Source organism: Engraulis encrasicolus, chromosome 16 (genome assembly GCF_034702125.1).
Source record: "Engraulis encrasicolus isolate BLACKSEA-1 chromosome 16, IST_EnEncr_1.0, whole genome shotgun sequence".
Taxonomy (NCBI): Eukaryota; Metazoa; Chordata; class Actinopteri; order Clupeiformes; family Engraulidae; genus Engraulis; species Engraulis encrasicolus.
Window position 1 is genome coordinate 1,492,402 of NC_085872.1, and position 25,551 is coordinate 1,517,952.

General features: G+C 41.1%; 1 protein-coding gene across 1 annotated transcript; it reads right to left on the bottom strand.

Moving 5' to 3' along the window:
• Window positions 1-1,267: 1,267 nt before the first annotated feature.
• On the bottom strand, window positions 1,268-25,551 carry prmt9 (protein arginine methyltransferase 9). Its single transcript, XM_063218219.1, has 13 exons — window positions 25,335-25,551; window positions 24,797-24,996; window positions 21,810-21,958; window positions 20,611-20,847; window positions 20,261-20,428; window positions 19,721-19,823; window positions 17,806-17,915; window positions 17,422-17,614; window positions 15,317-15,500; window positions 12,384-13,086; window positions 11,071-11,224; window positions 3,706-3,828; window positions 1,268-2,201 (listed from the first exon to the last, which is right to left on the bottom strand). The coding sequence occupies exons 2-13, from the start codon at window positions 24,992-24,994 to the stop codon at window positions 1,893-1,895; spliced, it is 2,631 nt and encodes an 876-aa protein (XP_063074289.1). The 5' UTR covers window positions 24,995-24,996; window positions 25,335-25,551; the 3' UTR covers window positions 1,268-1,892.

Here is a 25,551-nt window from a genome sequence, read left to right on the forward strand (position 1 = left end):
CTTGACTCAAACATGAACTTAACTGCCATCCCATTCCTAACCCATAGAGTTCAATATGTCAGCAGCTTTTGCAGCTACTTCAGCTTCGACTCTTCCTGAAAGGCTGTCCACAAGATTAAGGAGTGTGGTTATAGGATTATTTTTTTTCCCAAAAGTGCATTGGTGAGGTCACACATTGAGGTTTGTGTTTGTGTTGAGAAGGCCTGGCTCTCAGTCTCCGCTCTAATTCATTCCAAATTTGTTCTATTGGGTTCAGGTTAGGACTCTGTGCAGGTCAGTCAAGTTCATCCACAACAGTCATCTATGTCTTTATGGACCATGCTTTGTGCACTGATACACAATCATGTTGGAAGAGGAATAGGCCCGCTACAAACTCTTCCTACAAGGTTGGGAGCATGGAATTGCTAAAAATGTATCGAGAAGCATTCAACGTTCCATTCATGGAATTTCAAGCGCCATAATACAAAACTGCAAAACAATGAGTACAGTATGATATTGGCGCATGGAGAAACTACAGGCATACATTTCAGCCATTTATATTTTCAGAAATTACATAAGATTTTACCCATGACATGTATAGTGGTACATTGTTGTCTATATATATTTAAAAAAATGCAGTACAGTGAATCATTTCTGTTTACAACACACTTTCATTCGTCCCTCATGCAGGGGTCTATGCAATTAAAAAAATTAACAAAACAGGAGTGCAGATAAGAATTTAGGAGCACTGTGAAATTGTTAACGCACAGACAAAAAGGGTCTAAGAGAATAGGCTATGCCTTTTTCCCCACACACACCGGCGTATACATTCTAGGGGTGCTGGTCACAGGGCCAGTTTTTCATAATTCCTCCCAGTAAAAGGGCTGAACAACATATTTTAAACATTTATGTCTACATTCACATTCATTTCTATATGCAGCCCGATGTCTCCTCTGCAGTGTCAATGAAGGCCTGTCGCCTAACTCATCAATATACAACTGTAAAACAAAGCCTGGGGAGTGTCACTAAACTCATCCCAACTGTCCCTTCTCTGAAGGTTTTTTATTGCTCCCAAACCCATGTTAACTACAACAACTTGACTAGGCGTTTGATCTCTCTGTCTTTCAAGCACTCATGGATTTCTCTATAGGATGTATTCACTCCAGGAGGAAAATTCGAAGGAAATCGTTTTTAAAATCGCTTTTAAAAAAACGGATATCGTTTAAAAAAACAGTTTCATTTACATTTTCGGAAACTATGGTGGCCAAATTTAAACTATGGCAGTTTCCTCAATGTATGGGAAACACTGCACATGGAAAATATTGATTCCTCACTCCAGAGAACTCCGTTGGTGGACTCACCAATGCCCTTTTTGAAGAATGGCCAAAAATTCCTATAAATACACTTCTCAATCTTGTGGACAGCGTTCCCAAATGATTTGGGGCTGTAATAGCTGCAAAAGGTTATACATGGGTTTTTAAAAATATATTAACATGGTGTTGTGAGGAAGGGCAAGACACTGGCAGCCAACCCCGTGAGCTAATTTTTTGACCGACAGTGGTTTCCAACAATCAGAGATTGAGTTGTGCGCAGCCAGGGTCGCACAGCCAGTGGAAAATAAAAAAGAAAACTTATGTGTATATCATATTGAACTCTATGGGTTAGGAATTGGAAGGTAGTTAAGTTCATATGTGAGTCAAGGCAGGTTAGCGAATACGTTTTCGTAAGACAGTGTCTCCCCATGGGTGTCAGCGTTTGTGAGGTACTACACAGATTTAATGAACCCTTCATTGCGTAATACAAAGGATGCCTTCCTTTTTGTTTATTTCTAAGCCTCTTGTCCTTATTAGGTCCTATACAAAGTGAGGTCAATCAAGAGCAAGTGGTTTCCAAATTGCTGAGCATACTTCCAATTAATCATGCACTCCACTTGCTTCTTCATTTGCAGGGTCCATCCTAACAACGTCCTCACTCTGACTTGCATCCATGTTTATAGGCTTGTCTTCTTCTCTGGTGGCAGTGATAGACAGGCTGCTCTTGTGGAGTTGGATAGTTAGCCGAACCCAGTCCCCAACAGTAACATGCAGGGGTTCCTGTAAAACTACAGCAGCTTGCTTCCAATGTGAATCCTTACTGAAGGTGCTGACGCCCCACTCATCATCCAAGTGAATCTGATACCAGAAGGGGATGGCTGTCAGTCTGCCTGAGCAAGTTACCTGCACCTGTGTTTCATAGACACATGGAAAATCATTCAAAAGAGGTTGCAAAGCAAGTTACATTTTCTGATGTTGAATTCATCACACTTTTTATTCAATCTTGGATTCAGAAAGTAAAAACTGTGCCACAAAATTTGATTCAACCATCTTAATCAGGTGATCTTAATGATTAAAGGAGAAAAGGGTTTTTTTTACATTGGGCCCTTAATTTCACATTATTACATGTTCTTCTCACCCCTGTAACGTGTGTCATTTGGAGCTCTGTCGAGTATATTCGGTTTGGTTATATCCATGAAACGACTTCCTATGGGCCATTTTTTTGCATGCACAACATATGCTGTTTTTAATTTATTCATTACAGTACACTACCACTCATAACACGTAGGTGGATTGCTTGTTTGAAACTTCGTGGTTTTGGGGTAATACAGTTTTTGAAGGACTGAGTGATGAGTGATGATCCACCCTTTGTTGTTGTTATAGTACCCAAGATAACGTGCCCCAAAGTCCAGAATGATTTCAGGCTTTTGAAAGATTTGTTAATGACATTTTAAAGAAGACTCAGTCTGATATTGTCCAATTTCAGTTTGCCTATAGGCCACATAAGCTTAGAGCTATTGAGGATGCAGCTGTATCTGATGGAGCATGCGTTTTTAACATCTGGAAGGTAAGGGAACACATGCCCAACTCTATTTATTGATTTCTGCTTTTAAAACTATTCAACATCATATTTTAATAGACAGACTTGGAGCAATTTCATTTGAGCAAAACATTGTGGGCTTTGATACTTGATAAAACTCACATGAAGATTGAATTATTATTTACTGTAGATGTTTGGAAACTTCCAGACAGCTCCATATCTCCATAACGGAACCAGGAGGCCTGGTGTGTGTGGGATTCGAAAGAGGAAGCGTGGCTTCTATCCAAATGCACCATACACGCTGCCTCTGTTCTCGTAAAATAATTCTTCATGAGAATGAAAAGTGTGAAAGAATAACTGTAAAATACCATATAAAAGCCCGGGCTATTATTTGTCTCCATCACATAAGAGACCAAGGCTGAATCTCAAATGGTGCACTTGTGCACTTCGGGCACTATGTTTCAGTGCGTAACTAATACGGCATGCGCACTGAAACATGAACACTAAAGTGCACAAGTGCACCATTTGAGATTCAGCCCAGGAGTCCATTTGATAATAGGCAGCCATTTGGGTGCACCTAATTCCAAGGTTTAGCTGAAAGTGAAGTATTCAAGTTCCTCTCCCTTCCTCAATGTCCTCCAAAATGCCAGCAAAGTTGTGCACGTATTGTGATTGGGCAGCTACCCACACCCCCAAACCGGTTTAGTTAAGGTGTTAACCAAGGGAGTGCTGAAATTTTGTTCATTAGACTACAGGCTTTGGCAGGAGCTAGATAACTCATCATTTTCCCATAACAGGTTATTTCCTATACTACTCATATGCAGCTTATATGATGAAATTTACCAAAAACGGCATGTAGAAACTCTTACTCACCATCAGGTCCCTAGAGGGGTAATTGTTGTGCGCGTTCATAAGATCTAGACTGAAGAGTTCTGCAGGCTCACTGAGATCTGTGCAGTCCAGAGTGGAAAGATCCAGAAAGACATGGATAGGCACCTGTTGGTCAGAGGATAATCAATTGCCATTGTATCTATGCTAATTCAAGCAGACAAGTGCTAGATTTTGCACCATTTGTGTAGACTGCACTACACTGTGAGACTTTTGTCTATTTGATAACATATTTTCAGTATTTTAACCGGATTACACCCAGTGACCTAGGAACATTTAGTACCTACACAATCTGAATATTTAGGACGTGTTTGCAGTATGCAGTCATATCAGGACTGTATGGACTGCTGTCTAGCAAGCAGGATGGGTAATCAAGCAGCACAAAAGCATGTTCCTCTCTGCAAAGAGAACAAAGAAGCTGTCAGCAGTAGGTGCATTCAAGACGGCAGAGGCTTTTGATGTGACTAATGCAATGCATGCTGATAGATGCAGGTAGAGGGTGTCCTATGCTGAGCACAGTGACACTCTCCCACGATGACAACCAGTAGCATTTGGAGAAGTGCCCTACACTGAGCACTTCAAAGACAACATCTGTTTAAACAAAAGGCCATCCCTTGGGTGTCTGTTTGAAATTAGAGCACAAATACGACACACAGAAAGAACGAGAAAGGCTTCCGAATCCTACAGATACAATTTCACGTGATATTGTACAGGCTTTTAAACTTTTTCTAAAAGGAAAGTGCCTTGGATTACCTTCTGTGACTAGCAAATGTACTACAAAAATTGAAGTTGAAGACCTTACTATTTTTTTCCAAATATCAGCAGATTTTTCAAAAGAATGTTCAAGTGTCAGTCACAAAGTTAAAGCTGAGCAGAGTTTGGAGTTTCAAACAGGACAGTGATTTGACTGTAATGATTCAAATTCAACAAGGAGTTCATGTAAAAAACAAGTACCGGCACAATGTTTTGAAATAGCCATACCAATCTAGAGATCTTACCATCATTACAAATTAATGAATTTAATTGAACCCGGCTGTCTATAGAAGACATAAGTAACCTGACTGAATTAGAGGTGTTCTGGATAGAATAATTGGCAATTATTCAGTAGTAGCCTACCGTACTGTTGGGACTTGTCTGTTTCAGCCAACTCAAAACTATTATTTTTATAAGGCAGGCCCAGGGCAGCTGTTACCAACTACTGTAATCTAATCTCATCACAAAGTTTTACCCAAGACTCCAATTATTTTTTGAGTAGTCCTTAGTCAATGGGTTTACATACTTTTCCCACCTTGCACTGTGAATGTTTACATGTTGTGTTCAATAAAGATGAAAACGTGTCATTTCTGTGCAGTATTGGTTACATCAGAATGTGCTGATCTATTGATGTGTGCATGAAGATCAGAGCACATCTTATGTCTGTCTATCCACCTGACATCAATACGGCACAACTGATGGCCCCACACATTTCAATAAGCTTATTGTTTGTCTATTTTCAAGTAAAAATGCCCAGTCAGTCATGTCAATCTCAATTGAACATTAAAGTCTTCCAATAACTCACTAGAATTGTAGAACTAGAATTTTGAGACCTAAAACCAAGTTTTAAACACTTGCCAAGCATCTTACAGACATTTTCTTGATCTGATATTGAGTCACAGCCAGTTACTTGGAGAGGTCAAACCTGTGTTGGAGGGAATCTGTGGCAGGGTTTTTCACTTTCAATTTTACTTTTTGTACCACTGTCTCACCTAGATAACCAGCAATGTTTGACCAAGTGACCCATTATCAGATCAAGAAAATCTTTCTTGTATTGCTTGTGTCAATTACCTTGTGTTCCATGAAAGGCGCTATATAAAACCAAGTTATTATTATTATTATTAAGATTGACTTGACTGACTGTGTATTTTTACTTGAAAATAGACAGGAAAAATAAGCTTGTTGAAACGTGTGAGGTCCTCAGTTTTGGTGTGTTGATGTCACTGTTTGGCATTTTTTTATATTTTTTTAATAATTGTTTTTATTTTTTATATACAGCTCCAGGCCTTTTTATTAGAATACCATGAAAAAGTTGATTTATTTCCATAATTCCATCAATAATGTTAAACTGTCATGGATTGTAGATTCATGGCCCAGTGTTTTAACTATTCCAATCATTAAATTGTTTATTTTTACTAGTGGTGGGCCGTTATCGGCGTTAACGTGCTGCGATAATGTGAGACTCTTGTCGTGCGATAAAGAAAATATCGCACGTTAATCTATTCTCAAAATATAGATTTGGAATTTGGGTATGCACGTCACAATAGCGTTTAATTGACAGACGCTTTCAGACTGCGCTCCAGTCGTTTCTCCTCTCCACCTGCTGCTTCAGCAGACCTACTAAATATGAAGTGTTTGCATGCTGAAAACATTAATCCCTCTGTCGTGGTAGGTGTTGTTTGAGTGCTTTTTCATAAGTGGTAGACTAAAGAGACATTATTGTTTAAGGTGAACATAGAGATACATTATGTGTGAGTAGGCTACCAGCCCGACATAGCCTACATTTCCTCACTCATTGCATGGACAGGAACACATAGCCTAAACAACTTCCAGAAATCTTGAATGTGCCATAATTGCAAAACATTCCGTGTGATATGCATTTTGAAGATTGTCAAACTGAAACTGTCAATAGGCCTATCTACTCTCACTGAATGTTTGTGTTGCAATCGCGCACATTTGCCACTCAGTGAGATGTTCTCATATCAAACGGTAATAATCCTCGCGGTTGTCGCGCTTGATTTTTTTTTTTTTTGCCAACTGAATTCATTTCCAGTTGTAACTCCTCTGGCGTTCTGAGACTGAAAACAACTGTCAGGTTTAGGCCAAATCGCCGTGTGCCAGTGCTGCATGTTCTAGATAGCGAGTATAGTGGAGTCGTATTAGGCTCAGTCATTTCAAATTGGTGTTAAAGTTTGGTTTTCACTTCCAAGTTGAAGTTTAGGGTCTATAGAACAATTTGAGTTCGAGTGTCAAACACACAGATAACAAAATGGCCTGCGGGGGGCGCTCTAAAATATATAAACTGCTATAACTTTTGATTAGTTAAACCAAATTTAACATATGAGGTATGTATGGATTCAGCATGAAGAGGAGAAACTGGTGAGCTAAGTATTTGGTTGCCAGATTAAAAACACACTATGTAATAAACACACATTTAGCCAATGTACAGCTAAATCCGTGCTTTTTTTAAGATAAAGGGTGGAAATGCCCTCAAAGTTGCAATGAAACATAATTTATTGTTACAAGTTATTGTAAATAAAGCCTGGGTTATCACTTAACTTGATTTGTTCAGAATATCCCTGAAGCACACAGATACTTAGGATACCTATACACAAATATGGCTGCATAAAGCCTATGTGATATTTAGCACCCAACTTGCAACTTTGAGTTTATGAATTTAGGATCATGAGTACCAGCTTTTTTCAATCAAGCCATCATTTCATTCACAACTTAAAACGTCATATCTGGAAGAAAGTAAATAAATAATAATAAATAATAATAAATAATAATAAATAATAATAAATAATAATAAATAATAATGAAGATGATGATGGAATACTAGGGGAACATCATTTTTTCCTGCATTCAAAAAACAAATAAAAGACCATTGGGCTAACATTTATTCCAATACTCCACTCTACAATAACTATGACAGAGAACAGATACAAAAACATTCAGTGGTCAGTCTTGGAAATTGCATGTGCACTTTTTGACTAGGTATCAACAAGGTAAAGGCATTGTCAGAGAGGTCTTGGCTCTGAATACAAACTGTGCGAAGATCATAAGCAAACTCTTAAAAAAATTTCAGAGAGAGCAGGTTTAAAATCCCTATGATGCGACCCCCAGTTTTCACTTAGAAAAAAAAAGAAATGTGTGAACAGCTCAGCGCATAGGCCTGAATATGTCAATTTTTTGACTGAACCACTTGGCCTAGAAAAGTGATCTCAGCTTTAACATGAAGCAGGGTTGTGCCATTTGTGTGTCAATATCATCTGACAATCTGCAAAACTTTTGGAGATTTGACAGCGTAAAAACAAGGCTGCACATATTACTCAGCTATTGACTGCCAAATTGTCACCTTTAGAATCTTTATTCATATACCACACACACACACACACACACACACACACACACACACACACACACACCACACACACACACACACACACACACACACACACACACACACACATGCAGCCTTGTAGAACTTTAGACCTCTGCTGAGACCTGGGCAACCGTGGCCTAATATGCTGCTGTGGCCACTCTATACAGTAAGTGGCAGTGGCCTACTGGGTAGGGTGTTGGTCCGTCAGAGGGTTGCAGGTTCGAATCCCACCCTTACTTCTCCCTACCCACCCATTGCTGAAAGGCACCTGAAGCATCTGCACACACACACACCTCTCTCTCTCTCTCTCGCACACACAAACACACACACACTCACAAACACACACACACACACACACCTCTCTCTCTCTCTCTCGCACAGACAGACAAACACACACACACACACAGACACTCACATACTCAGACCTCAGATCTCTTTGCAAATTGACCGCCTATGCTGATGACATTAGTAGTAGGAATGAGGAATGATAATGATAGTGAGTAGTGAGTAGTGAGGAATAATGATATTGTGGGGCTGCTGTCTTGTCTGGACACTTTTTCAAAGGCTACATCAGCACGGATTAACTGGAATAAATGTTCCTCTCTCCTGCTGGGGAACTGGGGGGTTACCCCACCACCATGACTCCCTCAGCAAGGTGTGTGGGAGAAGGGGGGTTTAAAATACTGGGGGTGTTTTTGGGCTCTGTGTGTGTATACAACAGCTGTGTGTGTGTGTGTGTGTGTGTGTGTGTGTGTGCATAAGCCGCAAGCATACTAATAGCATTGTCTCTCCGGAAATGCAGTCATATTATTATTATTATTATTATTATCATTATTATTATTTTCTTCCAGATGTAACATTTTTTTGTGATTTTATGTGTGAATAGAATAGGCCCTATGACTTGATTGAAAAAAAAAAAGTTGATACTCATGATCCTAAATTTATAAACTCAAAGTTGCAAGTTGGGTCCTAAATATCACATAGGCTTTGTGCAGCCATATTTGCGTATAGGTATCCCAGGTGTCTTTGTGCTTCAGGGATATTCTGAACAAATCAAGTTGAATGATATCCCAGGCTTTATTTACAATAACTTGTAACATTAAATGATGTTTCATTGCAACTTGGAGGGCATTTCCACCCTTTATCTTAAAAAACCTGAATTTTGCTGTCCATGGGCTAAAGGTGTGTTTATTACATAGTGTATCTTTAATCTGGTTACCAAATACTTGGCTCACCAGCTCCTCCTCTTAATGCGGAGTCCATGCATACCTCATATGTTAAATTTGGTTAAACTAATAAAAAGTTATAGCAGTTAATATATTTTAGAGCGCCCCCCGCAGGCCATTTTGTTATCTGTGTGTTTGACACTCGAACCCAAATTGTTCTATAGACCCTAAACTTCAACTTGGAAGTGAAAACCAAACTTTAACACCAATTTGAAATGACTGAGAAAAATTGCATAGGCCCACGACCCCACTAGTAGCCTGGCTCTGCTGAGGGCTGCTGTGCCTACTGAGAGCTCCTCCCTCTCTTAAAGGAGCCGCTGCTCCTTTTAACAGTCAGTGGCAGATTCTCTCTCTCTCTCTCTCTCTCTCTCTCTCTCTTAGAAATGCTGAATTGTTGAGGTAATTTTGTTTAAATAGCCTAAATGTTTGATAGATTTATCTGTATTTGCCTCTACAATGTATAGCACTGTTCATTTTGAAATTTCAGCATCTTATAACTGTAAATGCTTCCTAATATATTGGACACACTTTACACATATTGTTGTGATTTTTTTTTCATCACCAAATGTCAACATAACCATTTTTTGAAGATGAGATGCATTTTGGAAAAAAAAGATGAGCTCTGGTCTAATTGCGACATCTGTCTTAAGAAACCCCAAGGTTTTTTTCGGCATTATTTTGCTAGCATGCCTATTCTGAATGAGCGATTTTGATATAGATTAATCTAGATTAATCTAGATTAATTTAATAATTACAGTGAGATTAATCTAGATTAAAAAAATTAATCTATGCCCACCCCTAGTTTTTACACATTTTGGTCTTCCAGCTCAAAAAAAACATGAATTGGGGAATTCACATCATTAGAATATTGTAATAAAATCACAATTTTCTTCATCAAAATTTGTTTCACATCAGTGCACATCAAATTAGTTGAACTTTGGTACTTTCTACACAACATGCAATGTTCAATACTTGGTTAGGACTCTCTCTGTCTTAATATTATTAATAATAACGGCCATGATGCGTTTAACATTGAAGTCAATGGCAGAAACAGTGCATGGGAGTAATGGAAGGCCAGATATCCTTGATGCTTTGCCGTCAGCTGTTTTTGTATAGCTGACCTGGTGTCCCACACTTCACTCTTCAATATACCCTGTAGATTTCCATGCCACGTTTTGGCACTAATCACCAGTTTAATTCTAAATAACCAGAAATGAAACCCCATTGAAAATGAATGGGGTTTTATTTCTGTTGAGTTAGAATTAAACTGGTGAGTTAACACCAAAACGTGGCATGGAAATCTACAGGGTATATTGAAGAGTGAAGTGTGGGGCACCAGGTCAACACACAAGAACGGCTGACAGCAAAGCATCAAGGATATCTGGGCTTCCATAACTCCCATGCACTGTTTTTGCCATTGACTTCAATGTTAAACGCATCATGGCCATCATGAAGACAGAGAATGTCCTAACCAAGTATTGACCATTGCATGTTATGTAGAAAGTACCAAAATTCAACTGATTTAATGTGACCCGAATTTTGATGAAGAAAAATGTGATTTTATAACAATATTCTAATAATGCGAATTCCCCAATTCATGGTTTTTTTGAGCTGGAAGGCCAACGTATATAAAAAGAAAAAAAATAATGATTGGAATAGTTAAAAAACTGGGCCATGAATCTACAATCCATGACAGTTTAACAGTATTGATGGAATTATGGAAATAAATCAACTTTTTCATGGTATTCTAATAAAAAGGCCTGGAGCTGTATATTTTCATTTTTTTGGTAAGCACATAATTATACATGTGTTCATCCACAGTTGTGATGTCCTCCCTGAAAATGTACGTATGTTCTATAAATAGCCACAAAAATAAAGACAATTAATTAAATGAGAAGGTCAGTCCAAACTTTTGGCCTGTACTGTACTGTTTCTTGTACTGTACTGTAAAGATTGACAAAAATGTGAATTGATAACTAAACATACTGTGAACTGGTTGATGAAAGGTGCGATGTTGAAGCCCAGTGTTGGCTCTCTGCCCTGGACGGCACTCTCCTGGAGCAGCATGTCAGATTCCACCAACTTCCCATAGACCACAATGCGCTCTGGGAATATATGTCCGCCATTCTCCAACAGACACCTGGGAAGTTACAATGAAACATTGTGTTTTATGTTTTAAAGTAATTTGTTTGGTTGGCAAAAAGGATAATCTCTTAGGACCATATTTTTGAACCATGCAAACGAAGTTCATTCTGCTTGCTCTTTAGTGACATCGTGGTTTATGAGAATGTAATCATCGACGCAACCTATGGTAAGAGAATCTAAGCATAAAAGTTGACTAAAGGTTTAGAATTACTAGCCTGATAATATTTGTCAAGTTTCTGAATAAACTTCCCTCCACCACATGCTGATAGATACACAAACCAGGATCTGAACTTGTCATGTTCAGAAAACTGGCAGAATGCTGAACACAGAATGCAACAAAAATGTAGAGTACCTGTGATTAATTTCATAATTAGAAATAAACCATAACAGAAACCGAAAAGAAAACAGACAAAATGAACAGGGATTATAATGCAATTCTTTTCATATACCGGTAATATATTTGGTTCAATCCACACCAAATCCCAGAATGATCCCGCACGACCATTTCAGATTTGGCTGAAAAAAGTCCCAGGTGGTTCTGGTTCACACACTTCCCAATCAGAAAAGTGCCAAATTCCTAACTCTGTATAGTCATGTCTTTAACAAATATTTTCTCACCTACCCCTTGACCTGTTTAAATCAGAGTTTTCAAAGTAGCTGTATGTACAGAATTGTTAGGGCCGTCAAATTTTCAGGGGTTAAAATCTCGTAAAAGTTTCCCCATGTGTGCTTTTCATCACAATTTTTAAGGTCCTGAATTGGCTTGAGCATTCTACTCTTCCAATATGACTGCATTGTTACCCTAACATACTCCTAACCCTAGCATGTTTGAAGGACTATGGGAGTGGAACTTCAAAGACATTTCATATACCAGTCAGAACCAGTAGACTGAAGGACAGCTTCTTCCTCAAAGCTGTCACAATTCTGAATGCATACTTGCACTAAGGGCTGTGTTTATCTATCAAAGACTGTGTGCACCTCGTAGGGAGGGTTAAAGTCTCTTTATACTGTGTATAATGACAACAATAGGCTTTCTATTTCTAAATATTGAACATATACCTTCACACACCTGCTCATGCCGTTTCTTTTGGAGATTTGACATGGAATGACCCTATTTCAGAAAAAAAGTTCAATGTCAAAGGCTACATGATTACCTAGCCAGTGTAGCTTTTTCCATGAGCTTTTGTCTCAGTAGTCCACAGGTCTCCACACAGTCCAGAACGATTGCACTCCATAGTTTTTCAGTGGAAGGCCTCTGAAATACAGCAGAATCGTCCTCCACATGATTGAGCCAGAATTCAAGTGCCTCCATAGGCACACCGTTCCCTTGAGCCAGGAGACGCAAGATAGTCTGGTGCTGCTCTTTTTCCACTGAGCTATATGCTCGAACAAGAGCACAGGCTGATTCAGATCCAGCTGTTGAATTTAAACCCAACTTGGCAGCCATGAGGGATATTAGGGAGAAGCCCTCACTTACGTCTAACACATAAAGAGGTTCTAAAGCTTGCTGAATGATCTGAGGCCCAGTGCGAGATTCCTGGAGTCGAGTCAGTAGTTTATCCATAGCTGCCTGGAAGTTTTCATGGTAATTTGTGTTGTTAACCAGGGCAAGCTCAGAGCACTCCAACATAAAGGCCTCAGTAGGCCCCTCACGATCTGTCTGCAGGCCAGCCAGAGCGCTACAAAGCTCCACCTCAGGGGTAGAGGCAGAGTCAGAGCCCCAGATGTCTCCTCCTTCCCAGCTGTCTAGACGGAGCACACATCCATCTTTCACCACTGCCACACAGCACAGCCTCAGATAAGCATCATTGCAGGAGACTTCCACAAGGAGTGTATCGCCAGGTTTTACTTCACAGTCTGCATAACAGAAAACATACAACCATGTTTTATTCATGTTTAAATATGATTAAAATGATGGAATTTACGACTTTGAGAAAATAAATACACTTTACACATTACCACGAACAAGGACCTTGATTTTGTGTAAATTCAAGAATGAAATACCATGGAGAATCTTTGGGATGTGCTAGATAAGGCTCTGTGCAGCGGTCAGACACCATTCAGGCGTGTGCCATCATCAATGCAAGATCTTGATAAAAAATGAATACAGCACTGGATCGCCAAAAATCTTGAGGAATTGCAGATTAATCAAAAGAATGCCACAGCAAATGCCATGATAAAAGTTTAAGGTGATCCAACGTGTGGGGCATTTTTTTGGTGTTGACCTTTTTTTGACAGATTGAGATTGAGATACATTATCACCCAGCCCTAATTCAAAGCCCACATTAACACACATTCTCATTATTGAAACGATGTCGGACAGAGTAAAACGCTTTTCTGCACAAAACTGTGTTTTCAAAAATAATCTAAAGATATATAGGTTATTGAAAATATCATTTCACATCATGTAGTGAGGGGGACATCTTATTTAACTATGCAACTTTGATAGACAAATCCTGAGATGATAATCTTCAGGAACTTTATGCATGACGCTGAAAACTCAATCTGGCACAGAACAAGAATCTTTGCCTTCCCACAAAGAGACAATGAAAGTGGGATCTGAGCTGAAGGCAAATGAAGCTTGAGGCATTCAAAGTCGAAATCCTCAAGGAATAACATCTGCTCACACTCTGGCACTGTGTACGTGTGCGTCTTCTTAGTGTGTGTGCAACAAAAACCTCTGGGGATATAGATACATATTCATGCCCTATAATAATTTCATGAACACTAAATAGTGTCACAGACAATGGTAGGGCACTTGCCACCACGCACAGGGAAGAAATTGAATGTTGGCGGTCATGATGGTTCAGAGGGAGGAGGCTTGATAGAAATTCCCTTGATGACGCCTGTGTCAATTAATGTGACAGTGACAGGAAACAGGAAACCTTATCAAAGCCTTCATCATAATAGTTACCTTCACCTTCTAAGGTTCCGGCTTCTTCATGAGCATCTATTGTAACAAGGTAGAATAGCATTAGGTCTGAATGGCTTCTCTGTTAGGCCCTTGATGAGCTTGCAGCGGGATAGGCGTGTTTTGTGCACAAACACGTTGTCGAGTGTATTTCATGTCAATTTTGCCGCGTTGGATACTGCACGTAGGCGCATGCGTTCGGCGCAATACCGGCAAAATTGCTGGGGGCAATAGTAATAGAAAGACTGCACAGTTCCACGTGAGTGTTTCCGGTGAAAATGACGATGGCTTAGTATGTTTTTTCATTTTTATGTTTCAAATTCTATCTTACCTGCTGACATTTTTTTAAATGATTTTATATACGTGAAGCTCATTGAACTGCTTTTTTGTATGGCATGTGCTATACAAAAAATGGCCTTGGTAGTTAACCTGGAATAGAGCAGGTTAGGGCAGAATCATATGTTGCCAAAGTAACTCAGGCAACATTGATGTTAGCAAGACTAAAGGAACAGACCTCTGTTTAAATACATCAAGGTTAAACAAAGTAAATGGGGATTAGTGCTTAATGGATTTGATGGGATAGGCCCCAGATGTTATGGTTTACACACAACATTGTTTCCTAGGTAGAAGCACATATACAATGCAATGCACTCATTACCTCCGCCATGGAGGTTATGTTTACGGTCACGTTGGTTTGTCAGTCAGTCAGTCAGTCAGTCAGTCAGTCAGTCAGTCAGTCAGTCAGTCAGTCAGTCTGTCTGTCTGTCTGTCTGTCTGTCTGTCTGTCTGTCTGTCTGTCTGTCTGTCTGTCTGTCTGTCTGTCTGTCTGTCTGTCTGTCTGTCTGTCAGCAGGATAACTCAAAAAGTTCTGAACAGATTAGGATGAAAGTCTATGGAGTTGGTGGGAATGACAAAAGGAACAAGTGATTACATTTTGGTGGTGATCCGAATCACGATCCGGAACCAGGATTTTTAAAAAGATTCTGCACTATTGCGGGATAGGGCAGATTTTAACATTCCAGTTTCTAACTCCACAAAAAAAGAGGCAAGAAAGACTTGGAATAAATAGGGTGCAACATAGTCAAATGTTCTATCAAACAGCTTCCTTGGCGGAGGTCTCTCTGAGTGCGTTTCTAGTTTTAGAATGCTGTATTGGCAGTGTACGAGGTGTCTCACCTTGTGGGCCTTGAATGGGGTAGATGGCCTGCTCCCAACACGTTTTCTCATGCGGAGCAGTAGAGAGGCTGTTGTCCTCATCCAAATGCAGCTGGAACCACACAGCAAGGGCATCCAATATGCCCTCCTGGGTTACCTTCAAGGTCAGTCGGCTTACCTCTCTGGAGCACAGACCCTCCAGCTCCTAAGGGAGTTAAAATAATGAATAATTTCATAGAATCATAGAATCAAACTACTTCTTCTATATGGGTGCAAGCCCAAAACATGTTAAAGAGGCAGTGATAGGATCTAACTGCTGTTGAAAGCATTTTTAGTCCAGAACAAAGAGTGTTTTGAGCCATATTGGCATGTCATATGGGTAATGTGCATGTTTTTTAAGCACTAATGGGAGACAAAAGAGCTGCCTTGGTCCACAGTGCTTCAGAAGCAGGCTAATGCTGCTACTGTTTAAAAAAATATCAAGAATCCTGAAAACAGACATTTAAGAAGTCGTTATTACTTGTCGTGCACAACACAAAGATGCCTTTTACTTTTTGTGAGTGCCATAAGGTTCTGACATGCAATGGCCATAAATCAGATAGTATACATGCATGTACTAGGGCTTAGATATTCGAATACAATTTAAATGTTACAAAATTAAACGTCATGAATATTAGGCAGCTCTTGATATTCAAACCTGTATTGGGTATCACTATTTTATTTTATTCCCTGCCCCAGGACCATGGCTGGGGAAATTGCGAAGCTGTACGACTCCACCAAGACCGTACTATGGGAGATACTACGTGGAGAAAAGCTTGCGCTCACGACTGATAAGGAGAGTTTTGCTTATTTCATGACTGCGGACTGGGAGTTATATTGAAATATCGACTTGACATGTCCGAGCTTCAAGCCACCCACACCACAGCAAAGGTGTCTTCGTGCATTGCCAGCATTCATCAGGAATACGAAATAGACAAGCTGATGCTAGCCATAACGAGTGGCAATGCTCTGAACTCCATAAACGCTGTGGAGAGACACCTGGGCATATCTGCATGGCCCAAACCCTCAATTTGACAGCACAAAAGAGGCAACCTTTCAAGACCTCTACGGCTGACAGCTACGTCTTGGAGGCCAAGCAGAAGCTACTTTGCTTGAAACCACTGCAGCTCATAAAGCAACCACCCCACCTGCTGGACGAGATACGACGTGATATGCCGGTCTGCTCATCAACAAGATGCCGTTGCAGCTCAGCAGTGTGGAGTGGATTGGCCAGTGAACAATACTAACAATACTAGAGAAGGTCAGTAGCAGTGGCTTATGTTTAATATTTTGCAACATCAAGGGTAGCTAAGGCTTTCTAGCACAGCAGTGCCTACTACTTAGCAGTATCATGTTATGACTAGGTTAAAAAAAAACACAATACGGCCCTGCCATGGCTCAAACGTTTGGGCACTGCATTGTCATGCAGAGGACCCGGGTTCGTTTCTGGCCTGAGGTCATTTACCAATCCTTCCTGATCTCTCTCTCTCTCTCACTCGCTTACTGTCACCATCTCCAACTGTCAAATAAAGGTATAACCCCCTGAAAAACACCCATTATACCAGTTTGGACTGGGCGATTTTTTTATTTCGATTTTATACGTTATATACATTTTCTCTACGATTAAATGAGACGTTCACTGAGCCTATGCATTTAAAAAAAAAAGTTTTCACAGACCCACGAATAGCCAATCATGTCTAAAAAGCACCGCAGGTTCAGCAGAACATAAACACATGTCTAGAAGAGCAGCAGCGCAAAGCCATAGTGACGTTTGCAGCAGGTCATCATTCCAACCAAACCATTAAACTATCTGTAAGACTTTAAAAATGAGCGGGAACTCTGTTGACAATCTCCTGCCTACTGCCCAGAAGAAGGTTAAAAGAAGGCCCTAGACCGATAACGCGCCCTCGAACACCAATAACCGGAAGCTTGATCATCAGACCATATAGTCGGGTCTTTCCAGCATCACAGTGTATGGAAAAATGTGCTTCCGGTGCTAGGGTCAATGCTGCATTACGCAGCATCCAGCATAAATGGATTAAAAATGTGCCTATTTGTGCACCGTATACTTAAGCTGTTCACTGTACCTGAGGGTCATTGAAATCAATGTCAAGTGCTCGAAATGGGTCAGTGAGGGGCAAGTATCCTCCAGGCAGACGACTAAGTCTCTCTGTTGTGTAGGGCTCCGTGGAGTCATCTGCATCTACTGAACAGCTTACAGGACTGTGAATTTCACCCACTCCATCCAGAGCTAGGCCACCCACAGCAGAGACACAAAGCCTGCATGACACAAAACAATAAAGTTACACCACAAGGCTGCTACATGGCATCCACGACTTTCATGGCTGAAGCAACCCAACACCCATACAAGCATCATGACATTTTAAATCTGAAACTTTGATTTTAATACAGCATCTCTCACACTGCTGGTAAGCCAGTTGCTGGCCATATTTTGCCTGATTTAGTCTTACCTGTGGTGTCGCCTTATCTCCTGGCATTCCACAGCCATTCCAAAGACGGTGGCTCCAGCAGGAATGACACGGCCAGTCTCAGAGGGATTCACAGGCGAATCCTGTGAATTCTGCAAGAGATTTTGGGGTCAATCCGTGTGAAATCAGATTCTTTAGGGCTTGGCAGGGACTGATATTAATTAAACGTGGTGTGCCTTTTTAGTGAGAAGGTAGAACCCCAACACTGTATTTGCACAAATCTGGCACCAGTAGGAAAAATAGACTGAGAAAGCAGTACACCTTGCATTCATCCTCTATTATTACAGTCAACTTCGGTCACACAGAAATTGTTTTGAAGCTCTTTTCTAGGTCAATAAATTACTGAAAGAGCATAGCATATAACCCTCAACAGCATGTTAATGATAAAATACTAAAAATGGCATTTCAAATCGGACTATAACATCATTAACACTCTAATGCATGTCATGTGTGCTTTTGGTAACTGTGCTGAACAGAAGTCACACAGCTTATGATCAAAAACTTACAAAGTCATGATTTGGATATTTCATCGTGGCATTTCATCGCAACACATTTGATTGTTATAACAGAAGAGTATCTAACCATGCACTTCCTGATCACGTCACGTCTCAAGTTTCATGGATTCATCAAAACATAAAAGTCTCACCAATGCTTTGCTAGTTATTGGACATAAGGAAGGACTTAAGAACTGTACTGCCATCAAATTTCAAAAGTTCAAATGGTAAAGATTGTACAGAACAGTACTTTTGACATTGCGTTGGGTGAGTGATCCGCTTTCTTCTTAGAAAGACTAATTGTCCCCATAGGGCAAGACTGTCACATATTCAGAAGATATGGCTGTAAAAATGACCCCTGATCCAGGTGTTTCTTTATATTCAAATAGTTTACTTGGAAGCAACTGGACGTGGGGCATTAAAACACATTTAGTTCCTCAATTTGAACTCAATGCGCGGCCAGTCCTGTTCAACCCCCCCCCAAACGAGCCAAAGCTAGCGTGCTACTTTGCCGTTCATTTGAATGAGACACCGCCGGCGTGAAAAATACGCTCGAGTTCTATTTTCCAAATGCAGTGCGGCGTGGAGCCAGCTCCCGTGCTGCTGACGCCCGACTACCGCCGGTTGATGTGTAAGGACAGATATGTTTTAATGTATTTTCACCGACGCCGGTAAAAATTGCGTCCGTTCCGCGACGCTTTACCGCCCTTAGAAAACCTCTGCGAGGCCCTGGTTTGTGTTTGTGCTGTTGTGCCAGAGAATGGTGAATCTGTGCCTTATGCCTTCATGTCATACATTAATTGTGGTATGTTGACTTATTTGCTGATAATAGATTATTGAAGTGACCCATATCCTTGTAAGGTGTTTGGGTCTGTGGTTCCCTTTGTATAGGTTTTAACTTTTACTATTAGTGAAGTGAAAGTGAAAGCCCATTTGGAAACTTCAACTCCCATTGTCATTGTGACACAGCACTCCACAGCACACAAGTGAATACTACACACTGCACACAACGAAATTGCATTTATGCCTCACCCGTGCAAGGGGGCAGCCCTCAGTGGCGCCCCATGGGGAGCAGTGCGGTGGGACGGTACCATGCTCAGGGTACCTCAGTCATGGAGGAGGATGGGGGAGAGCACTGGTTGATTACTCCCCCCACCAACCTGGCGGGTCGGGAGTCGAACCGGCAACCTCTTGGATGCAAGTCTGACGCCCTAACCGCTCACCCATGACTGCCCTATTAACGGGCAGTATACTTTTGAAAGCCATTCATTTCAAAAGGCATCAGAGTACATTCTAATTTTGCCAGGTTCTTCAACAAAATATTCTGGAAAGACTTGAGAGGAAACCTGGACGAATCTGAAAGAACACCATGCACTATGTAGTAAGATTAGGGTAAGATTTACCTGAGGTGGTAGAAGAAGATGATTCCACGCGTGTATTAAAGTCTCAATGATGCCTTCACCAAACAGCCCAGCGTCTACAGTTTCCGTAACAACCAATGATACTCTAAAAAGAAACAAAAGATACGACACTTGAACAGGTTCTTTGATTATGTCAATGTTCTTTACTGAGTGCATTGCAAAGTTGTGCGATTACAATAACCGTCTTCCAGAATGAATATTTGATGTAATACTTTTAGTAAAAAGGAGAACTAGAGAAGCCTCATCCCTGTGGTTAGCCCTCCTGTGAGTAGTGTTTAGACTAGGCCCAAAGCCATGCATCATATGTACTGCCCTGGGTCTTGTTTTACTTTTATTGTATACAGATATGAATCAAATAAAATTGTGTAGCCCAGAGTTTTTCCCGGTTTATTTCAGCATTTCCTTCCAATATGCTACGAAATAGTAAAGCATTCAAACGCTGTCAACATTGTGAGGTTTTCAATATGGTACTGTGTTAACATGCCTTGCTTTCTTTTTGTGAATTCAAATTTCCAAACTTACCTCTTAGGAATGTCTTTAGGAATTTCCATTTCCAGAGATTTCATATGCAGCAATTTGATGCTTCCTTCCATGTTATTGGCAGCAACCACCTCACAAGCCAGCTCATACATTGTCTTAGAGAGCTCACATGCGTAGACCTCTGCTGCTCCAGCCTTTTTAGCACACATTCTGCATAAAAAATGCAACACTACAACATCAACTAACTAGAGACTTGTTCATTATGACGGAATTTTGTCAATTTAAAAGTTCCAAAAGGTTAAAATAGTTAAAATAGCACATGATATTTTAAATATTTTACAAACATAGCTCCTGATTTAAACAGCCATTTAAATAATATAATTCGCGCTCACCCTAATATGCCAGTGCCTGTGCCAATGTCCAGCACTGTGCTGCAGCCCCCATGCACAGCCTTCTGGATGGCTAGTTGGTACTTGTGATTTCGCCCGCGGTCATTAAGCATTAGAAAGTGCCATCGCTCCACGAGCCAGTTGGCAACCCGATAGAAATTCTCCTTGGCCTCCGGGAAGTCAGGTTTCAGCTTCAGTGCTTTATGAAAATGGCCAGCTGCCTCGTCTCTAAAACCCATTCTGAATAGGTCAAAAAAAGGAGAAAGAGTTTCTGTCAATGTAAAACACAGTATGCTTAATGCATGAGTAACAAGGAACACACCTAGACGTTCTCTCCACCTCTCTAACTAAGTAGTACTGTAAAACACTGACATCGTAAAACCGGCAGGCAAGATAGGTTATTTTAGGTTTGTGTTAAATTGGGTAAGAGACTACAATGTGCGCTTCACGTATTTGACGTGAACCGAGGCTGACGGTGCACGGCCAGCCCTACCGCTGCAACACAGCTGAAGTGGCTGCACTTCAGACATGCTGTGATGGAGTGACCATCACTAGGGTTGTGGGTGTGTTCTGACTAACATGCCAACGAGCCTGGCTCTTTGGTGTAGCGGTCAGAACCCCGGTTTACTACCCCAGAGGGTCTGGGTTCGAGTCCCAGCTGGGCAACTCTACTCCCCTTCGCTACACATGCCACTTCTGTTGTGTAGTCCAAATAATTACATATTTATGCACGCACACATCTCACAAATCGCTTGACAAGTGAAGTTGACAATCATCACACCATTGGTTATCATTAATTCTGAGGTACGGCATTAGTGATCTAGGGCAATGTTTCCCAACCTTTTTTGTCTTGTGTACCCCCAAGCCTTTTCATTGTGCCATGAGTACCCCCTAAGTCAAGTTCTATATCGCTTTCTCCATCCCAATGTAACTAAGCTCCATATGTTTGTTAAAATTAAAATTTTCCAAGTACCCCCTGCAGTGTGCTCGCGTACCCCTAGTGGTACACGTACCCCTGGTTGGGAAACACTGATCTAGGGGGAATGCGAGGTGGATCTGAAAATAGGTTTCATCAGTCCATTACATCCCAGTTAAATTTTTGACTTTCTAAGCCCCATTAGCTGCCCGGAAGGGGCGGAGACTTAGGTACCACATTGCTACACATGTCCTCCAAAGTGTAGAGAAAACAAGTTTCAAGTTACCTGAAGAGTTGTTCTCCCATGCTATTCAGGATGACCTCATCCACAGGAAACAACTCCAAAGCTTGTTCATAACAGTCAAAAAGGTCCTGAATACGACCAAGTGAATCCAGCTCCTCTGCCCATTTGAATAGAGTGAACCTGAAGGATTCCTGAAACGCAACATACATATATTAAAATATCAAATGAGAAAAGGTGGGATGCATGGACTAAGATAATAAGGCTTGCAAGTCTTTATTGAAAATGCTTATGACACAAACACATACGCAACCATATCAAAGTGTTTTTTTTATACTGTTACCACTGTACCATAGTATAGGATGTGGCTCTTGAAATCATCATGCTTTGATTGGGATTAAAGATGCTTACCAAATTGAGGCATATTATTAATATAAAGTATAAATTAATATAAAGTATAAATTAATATAAAATCTCTAAAGCGCCAGCATGTGGTAGTATCACCACATTGGCCAAAATTATTTGTTGGCATGGTTGGCTTGCCTTGCGTTCAGAATCGAAGTCCTCACTGAATGCGTGTGCACCGTTGACTCAAACACACCAGAGAGGTTTTAAAGGTATTACGAGAGACTTCACTCTTCCAAGTGGTACTGCACTCTAGGGGCGCCAACGGAGGAGTGCAGACTCTATTCAGAATGAATGGGCTGCACTCTCTCGACAGCAGTCACTAGGTGAACTGCAGGCATGGGTAAAATGGTTAGTGGGAATGCTGTATCACAGTGGGTTTACATACAGTGTCCAATCTCGCTCTCCAACCCGTGCATGCAGTTCACCTAGGGAGCGCTGTCGAGACAGCAGAGCCCATATAAGGCTGGCGCTAATAACTGACAATTGTGCTCGCTGCCAGCTGAAACTTGACAATATTACTGTAAGTTCTGAGAAACCAATGTGGATTTAAATGAAATGTACAATAACCTGGGAGTTATGTCCTTCTGATTTCTTACAGCTTTGGCATTTATGAGTCAGGCTCCGCTAGCATCTTGCTAACAAAATTGCTTTACGGCAATCGAGATCACAGCAATGCAGCCGTCCGACCAATCCAAACGCAGTGTGTGTATGTACAAAGATCTAGCGAGTTTAAACATTCAAACTAACTGCTGTTTGAAAGGATAATTTATCCTGCCTTTGGGAAAAATAAAATGAAACGATGATACCAATTCTTTCCCAAAGCAATGGCAGCATCTGTGGTTGAGCTCCATGGGACCCCATTTCATTCTAACAGCCTGTGCGCTCCTTGGCGCTCCTCTGCGCTGTCTGGATGGCGCCACTTAGTGGACAGTACCACCCGGAAAAAGACGCGAGATTCCCTTCTCGTTACTACCCCATAGACCATCTCTGGCTGTATGTAAAACTGGCTGTGAACACACACACACACACACACACACACACACACACACACACACACACACGCACACACACGCACACACACATACACACACACACACACACACACACACACACACACACACACACACACACACACACACACACACACACACACAAACAGACAGTGCAGAACCTAAAAAAGAAGACCTGCCGTCCTGAAGCGTGTACGTTTATCAAAAATAGAGATTCCGAAAAGTACACTTGTTATGCTATTTTGCGAGGGAAGAGGCTGTTCCAGAAGCATGAGATGTTTGTTGCTACAAGACACTAAACTACTTACTAGACTGAGGACATCATCAGGAATGCCCATGTCTGTGGTACCCAATGCATATCTGAAGTTATCGTGACCATCCGTTTTCTTATTTCGGGAAAAAACACCCGGATAGTTTCTATACAAATGAATGGTGCATGGTCGATTTTGCTCCAACTATGCGCATACAGCCAAATTACATCATATCTGTTTACAAACAGTAAAGCGGTCAATACTTTCACTTGTTACACTTGACTTGGCAAGGTTGTGTATCTGATTTTCAAAGTGGGGGCTGGGCACCCCTGTGGAGCCGCGAGTTGGTGCTAGGGGGGCCGCGGCAGGTTGGCAGGGAAAGTATAGCAAAACAAAATGAATAAATTGAATAGTAAATACACCAAAATAAACAAAAGTAAGCTACATAATATGCTTATATGGTTAATAACTATATTATAATGTGATATAAGCTTACTGCATCTCTGAACATTAGCCTACCATTGCCGTAATTTTACAGACAAGGGCCTAATCTCAAATGGTGCACTTGTGCACTTCAGTGCCCATGTTTCAGTGTGTATGCCGTATTAGTTACGCACTGAAACATAGTGCCTGAAGTGCACAAGTGCGCCATTTGAGATCCAGCCATAGACTATGGTTGTGAAAGGGGATGCAAAAAAGAAAAAAAAAAGTTTGGCACGGCCCATGTCAGGGGGGCCTTAGCTGGAATGTACCAGGTGATATGGGGGGCCTTCTCATGGTAAAGTTTAGGAACTCCTGACTTAGACAAACAGAAAAGATGGGGCGGGGGCAATATGCCCCACCTCGAGTCGTCGGTATGTGGGCCTGTCAACGCCGCTCACAACTTTAAAAATCATGTCTATGGGTCCATTCCAATGATACAGTAAGGGTCCATTCCAATATGCGGACTTCCGTCCTCCCTTGCTCACTTGTCTGCTTGTGAATGATCATGATGACGTCAGTGAGGACAGAAAATTAATTCAATATCTTGGAAAAGCACAATTCTAATTTCCTCATTAGCAATAGGGATGGTGAAAGAAGAACAGTACCCCCAAAAATATTTTGGCTTTGACTTTATTGTTTTCTCCCCGGAGGCGGGGCATCAGCAAAATGTGAGGCCACAAGCACAAGTGGAGGACGGAAGTCTGCATATTGGAATGCGGCCCATATTTGTTGACATTTCTGCAGCGGACAGGAAAGTAGCCTATAGCATGCAGGCGGGGGCTTTGACATGGAGGAATAGAGAGCTGCGCAAATCCTATCCATTGAGTCCAAATCTTACCAACATCCTCATCACAGAGACTAAATAATCGCTAAGAAATACCTTTACGAAGTCTTTCAGCATGGGCTCCACATTGAGAACCAAGAGGTAGTGCACAAAGGCCGTGCCATAATCTTGATTATGCAGACATTGCTGAGCACTCTCTAGGGATCGTGACACCAGTTCGTTCCTCGCCGAGTTTTCTCTTGATGTCCGTCGATTCCGCCTTGACCGTTTGGATCTTGTGGTTGAATTTGGCATTTCTGCGGGGAGGGAAGGTGCGGGAAATGGACGTGGTATTTAGTTTGGACAACACAGCTATTTCGTATTCAGTTATAACGCCTGTCGAATTAAGTAAAACAAGACAGCGACGTGTAGTAGCCTCACTGTAGCAGAATTATACCATCACACTAAACAGCACGTAAATCACAGAACAGAATAATCGTGATCACATCAGCCACCACCACAACGGCTTTCATCACTGCTGGAGGTCCGTGTGGTGTAAATAAAACTATTACCTCCACCGAGTTATCCATCACATGCCAACTACAAAGTATAAAAACAAAATTTGCCCAAGTAGACTACAAATGATTAAACTTACTGTCTCTCTCTTGTGGCTTTGGCCAAGTGGGCTGAGGTGATAAATTACAACAACGTGAATTGTTCCCTGGGCCGTGCAAGAATGATATCAGATCTATAATGCTATGATCAAATTTACTACAATATAACAAATGTCACTCGTTGTTCGTTGACTAGATGAAATGAACAATCTTTTAAAAAGCATTCATTTGACGCAGGGTTCCGTTCTCCATCAGAGA